Source organism: Chiloscyllium plagiosum, unplaced genomic scaffold (assembly GCF_004010195.1).
Source record: "Chiloscyllium plagiosum isolate BGI_BamShark_2017 unplaced genomic scaffold, ASM401019v2 scaf_78306, whole genome shotgun sequence".
Classification (NCBI taxonomy): domain Eukaryota; kingdom Metazoa; phylum Chordata; class Chondrichthyes; order Orectolobiformes; family Hemiscylliidae; genus Chiloscyllium; species Chiloscyllium plagiosum.
Window position 1 is genome coordinate 8883 of NW_025207622.1, and position 4310 is coordinate 13192.

The following is a 4310-nucleotide window of genomic DNA, read 5'->3' on the forward strand; positions in this document are numbered from 1 at the left end:
ATCTGACTTAATCAATTATTATATGCTGTTTACTTATCACTAATTGAAAAAAAATTTTGGAAGGAATGCTAGGATTGCTACTAGATGATAGAGTGGAATCAAAAGTGGCCATTTTACCAATGACTAGATGTATTTCCATTCCAGATGAATACAAGGAAGAGCATCATCAGTGTTGTTATTAAATACATTTGAGAAACCAAAATGTAGTCTGTTTTTCTGCTGTGTTTAAGCCTTTGTGGCATGAATCTCTCCATTGCACTAGAGAACTTGTTCCACAACTGAGAGCTTTCCCAGTTTGGGGTTGACATGGATGAATGGTTAAGTGGTTAAATAAGGGATGCTTGACATGCAGAGGGCCTTGCCTGCATCTGGAACTAATTGTGATTGATCTATATCAGCACAAGGATGTCCTTGGCTGCTTCGTGACTTTCAAAAGTGCCCACTGCAAGGCTCCACCTCTGCAAGGCTCCATGATAGCACCAGAACTGCACCTGACTGGATTACTCAACCACCTATGTATGTGTGATATGATCTCTTGGCTGCAGATTTTCATTTGTTTGTTGCTTCTTCCATAATTCAAATGCCTGGGAATTGATGGAAAAACAAAGCGATGGTGCTAAACAAAACTTTAAAAATTGGAAAAAAAGTTATTTCCTGTCCCACCTCTCGTGTCTCCTTTCCTCATTACTGTGTATTAGGGTATTGTCAATTGCATGACAACTCTTCACCCGTGAACACCACCCGATGTTAAAGTATTTGTGGTGCCCTGATGTCTTGCATTTGCCAGGAGTGCCTATAAATTACATAGAATGGCTGCACTCATTATATTGAGAATTTGAACTGATGTGTTTCAGATACAGACAAGGCCCAAACAACAGCCTCATTGTGTGGGGATTAATTATCGAGCCAGGCCCCACTGATATAACAGGTAACTGGCAACAAGAGTTCTGTGCACAACTTTCAGGCTCCCTCCTGTACAAATCACTTGAGTTTTTATTATGATATACTAATTTATGGTCTTACATTGTGACCACATCTCATGAAGAAGTGATGGGTTTACAATTAAATTGTTTGCTCCAATTTCTTGCCTCGATTCATTCCATAACCCTGTTATTGTTATTACTGTCCTCCTTGCTAGCGACTGACCTCCCATTCTCTCTGTCCATTAAAAAGATTTTGTTCCACACATCTTTAATAATTACTTAATTTCTTATTTCTATATCTGTATGTTTGGGTATATTTCCAGAAATAAAAGGTGATGATCCTATAACTTATTCTGAACCCGCTGCAATTAGCATCCTATTTTCACTGGCAGAAATAAATGAGAATGCTTGCTGCCATATTAGTACATTCAGGAGTTGGCCTATAAGTTTGTTGCAATATTTTTATTAAATGTTATTGGTGAATACAGAGTTTAGTTGCTTAATTATTTGTGAGGCAGAATCAGCAATTATTACAACTTCCACCTGCTGCATTAAATAATATGGTAGACGCATCACAGGCATTAGATATTACTGTAGCTGCTTTCTTGATATTCTGTTCTTAAAAAAAGCTTATTTCAAGACTGTACCACTATTTTCTTAGGAACTTCATAAAATATGTACAACTAGCATTTCATGTGTGTTTTTGTTCAGAACAAAGGGGGATCTGACTTAGGAAGAAAGATGTTAGATTAATATTGTGAGGTTTGCTCTAAGGATAAGTCTCGGTGGGGGGGGGGGGGGGGGGGAGGGGAGGGGGGGGGGGGGGGGGGGGCGTGGCGGTGGACGAGAACACGTACCCCATCTCGCGCCCTCCCCGCGACCCTCCCCATTTGCCCACCCCTTTACGGGGGAGGGGGAAACGGGAAAGGTGGAGCTTTGAAGAGGGAGATAGGGGGTCGACCACCACCACCGACCCCCTTCCCCCCCCCCACCTTCCCATCGTGGGGGTGCGGGATTGATTGGGGTACGTGCCGGAGGAGGGGAGAGCGAGGGGAAAGGGGGGGAGGGGGAACAGGCCCGGCCGTTCCTCAGTTGCACACGCAGTAGTAGGACGTGATGGAGTCGTCCCAGTTGCCGAACAGCCCCTTGCCCACCTCCTCCAGCCGGTACTGGACGCCGGTGCGGAACTTGCGGCGGTAACCTCGCTTGTTGCGTTTGTTCCACACGGTCAGCTCGCAGCGGGGCCCCACCACCAGCGAGGAGACCCGGTCGTTCCAAAAGCGCTCGATGCTGGGCACGTCGGCCGGGCTCTGGATGTCCATGTAGCCCCCTCCGCAGCAGCGGTCGTAGAGCACGTCGCTGTCCTCGTAGAGGCGGGCGCAAACCCGTATTCCGCCCACATCGCGCAGGGCGCTGGGCTCCGGGCACTGCGCCACCGCCCCCAGGGCCAGCCACAGGGTCAGAGCCAGCTGCACCACGGGAGCCATCCTTCCTCTGAGCGGCACCTGGGGCTGGCACCACCGGCTTTTATAGGCGCTCGCCGTCCCCGGGGGGGGAGGGGGGGAATTGGTGAGACACGGCTTCAAGGCCGTGGGAGCCAGGCAGCTGTTGGCACTTTGCCCGGATCCCAGCCTCGGAGTCGGGACGGTGTAGAGGGAGCTTTACTCTGTATCTAAACCCCTGTCCCTGGGAGTGGGGGACAGTGTAGAGGGAGCTTTACTCTGTATCTAACCCCCCGATCCCTGGGAGTGGGGGACGGTGTAGAGGGAGCTTTACTCTGTATCTAACCCCCTGTCCCTGGGAGTGGGGGACAGTGTGGAGGGAGCTTTACTCTGTACCTAAACCCCCTGTCCCTGGGAGTGGGGTACAGTGTCGTGGGAGCTTTACTCTGTACCTAAACCCCTACCCCTGAAGTCCCTATCAATCACGTCTACCACTCTGCCCTTATCAATCCCCTTTGTTACTTCTTCAAAAAACGCAATCGGGTTCGTGAGACGCGATTTCGCATACCACAGGAAGCCTTGTTGATTGTCCCTAATCCGTCCTCGCTTTTCCAAATACATGTGAGTTTTCTCTGGAGTTCAGACAAATCTGCAAGAAGCTGTCTGGGTCTGACAAAAACCTATAAAATTCCAACAGCTCAAGGCAGGGAGGAAATGCAGGAAAGATGATTTGGATTTAGATATTATTGTCCAGGCGCTATTTTAGGTACACGAATCTTGGTAAAGAATCTTAAGAACTCAATAGAAAGTTAAACATTCTTCGTGACTTGATGCCAATCACCAACAAGAGAGAGAATCTAACCATCGCCCCCCCCCTTGACGTTCAATGGCGTTACCGTCACTGAATCCCCCTCCCCCACTATCAACATCCTGGGGGTTACCGTCTCCAACAAGAGAGAGAGAATCTAACCATCGCCCCCTTGACGTTCAATGGCGTGACCAACACTGAATCCCCCTCCCCCCACTATCAACATCCTGGGGGTTACCGTCTCCAACAAGAGAGAGAGAATCTAACCATCACCCCCTTGACGTTCAATGGCGTTACCATCACTGAATCCCCCTCCTCCCACTATCAACATCCTGGGGGTTACCGTCTCCAACAAGAGAGAGAATCTAACCATCGCCCCCTTGACGTTCAATGGCGTTACCATCACTGAATCCCCCTCCCCCCACTATCAACACCCTGGGGGTTACCGTCTCCAACAAGAGAGAGAGAATCTAACCATCGCCCCCTTGACGTTCAATGACGTTACCATCACCGAATCTCCCTTCACCCACAATCAACATCCTGGGGGTTACCGTCCCCAACGAGAGAGAATCTAACCATCGCCCCCTGAGAAGGGGAAAGGGAAAACCCAAGAGGCAACTCATCCTTTCCAGGAACAACTGCTTTCCTACCTTGACCATCCTTGTAGCTACTGCGCAGGCGCGCCGTCCTCACCCTTTCCCCTCTTCCACCACCGCCCCATTGACGACAGCCTCAGCAGTGCGCATGCGTAGCGAGGGAAGTCGACGTTCGGGGAAGAGCGGGCGCAGGCGCAGTGCAGCCGCGCGGTCGACAGAGCGAGCAAAGGGCGACGGCAACGCGCACGCCCTCACGGCAGCGGCGCAGGCGCGGCAGGCGGTGCCGGCCGCCGGCCTCAGGAGCAGGCGCAGTTCCTCCCTACCTGAAGGGAGGAGGAAGACGACGCTGCCGCCATCATGGTTTGCGAGCTGATGCTCCTCTCTGCCGTTTGGTTCCTTTCCGTCGCCTTCTGGCTGGAGACGGTCAGCGTCTGGGTCTTCCTCTGCCACTTCTACCAGGATCGCGGCTTCGCCGTGCAGCGGGAGCAGCAGCCGGCCGGAGCGGCCGCCATGACCAGGTCCCCGGCGGAGCGACACATCC

At 51.0% G+C, this 4310-nt stretch overlaps 1 protein-coding gene across 1 annotated transcript; it reads right to left on the reverse strand.

Annotated features, from left to right (window-relative positions):
* Positions 1–1741: 1741 nt before the first annotated feature.
* Positions 1742–2631, reverse strand: LOC122546622 (syncollin-like). Its single transcript, XM_043685297.1, has one exon. The coding sequence runs from the start codon at positions 2408–2410 to the stop codon at positions 2012–2014; it is 399 nt and encodes a 132-aa protein (XP_043541232.1). The 5' UTR covers positions 2411–2631; the 3' UTR covers positions 1742–2011.
* Between the last annotated feature and the right edge of the window lie 1679 nt (positions 2632–4310).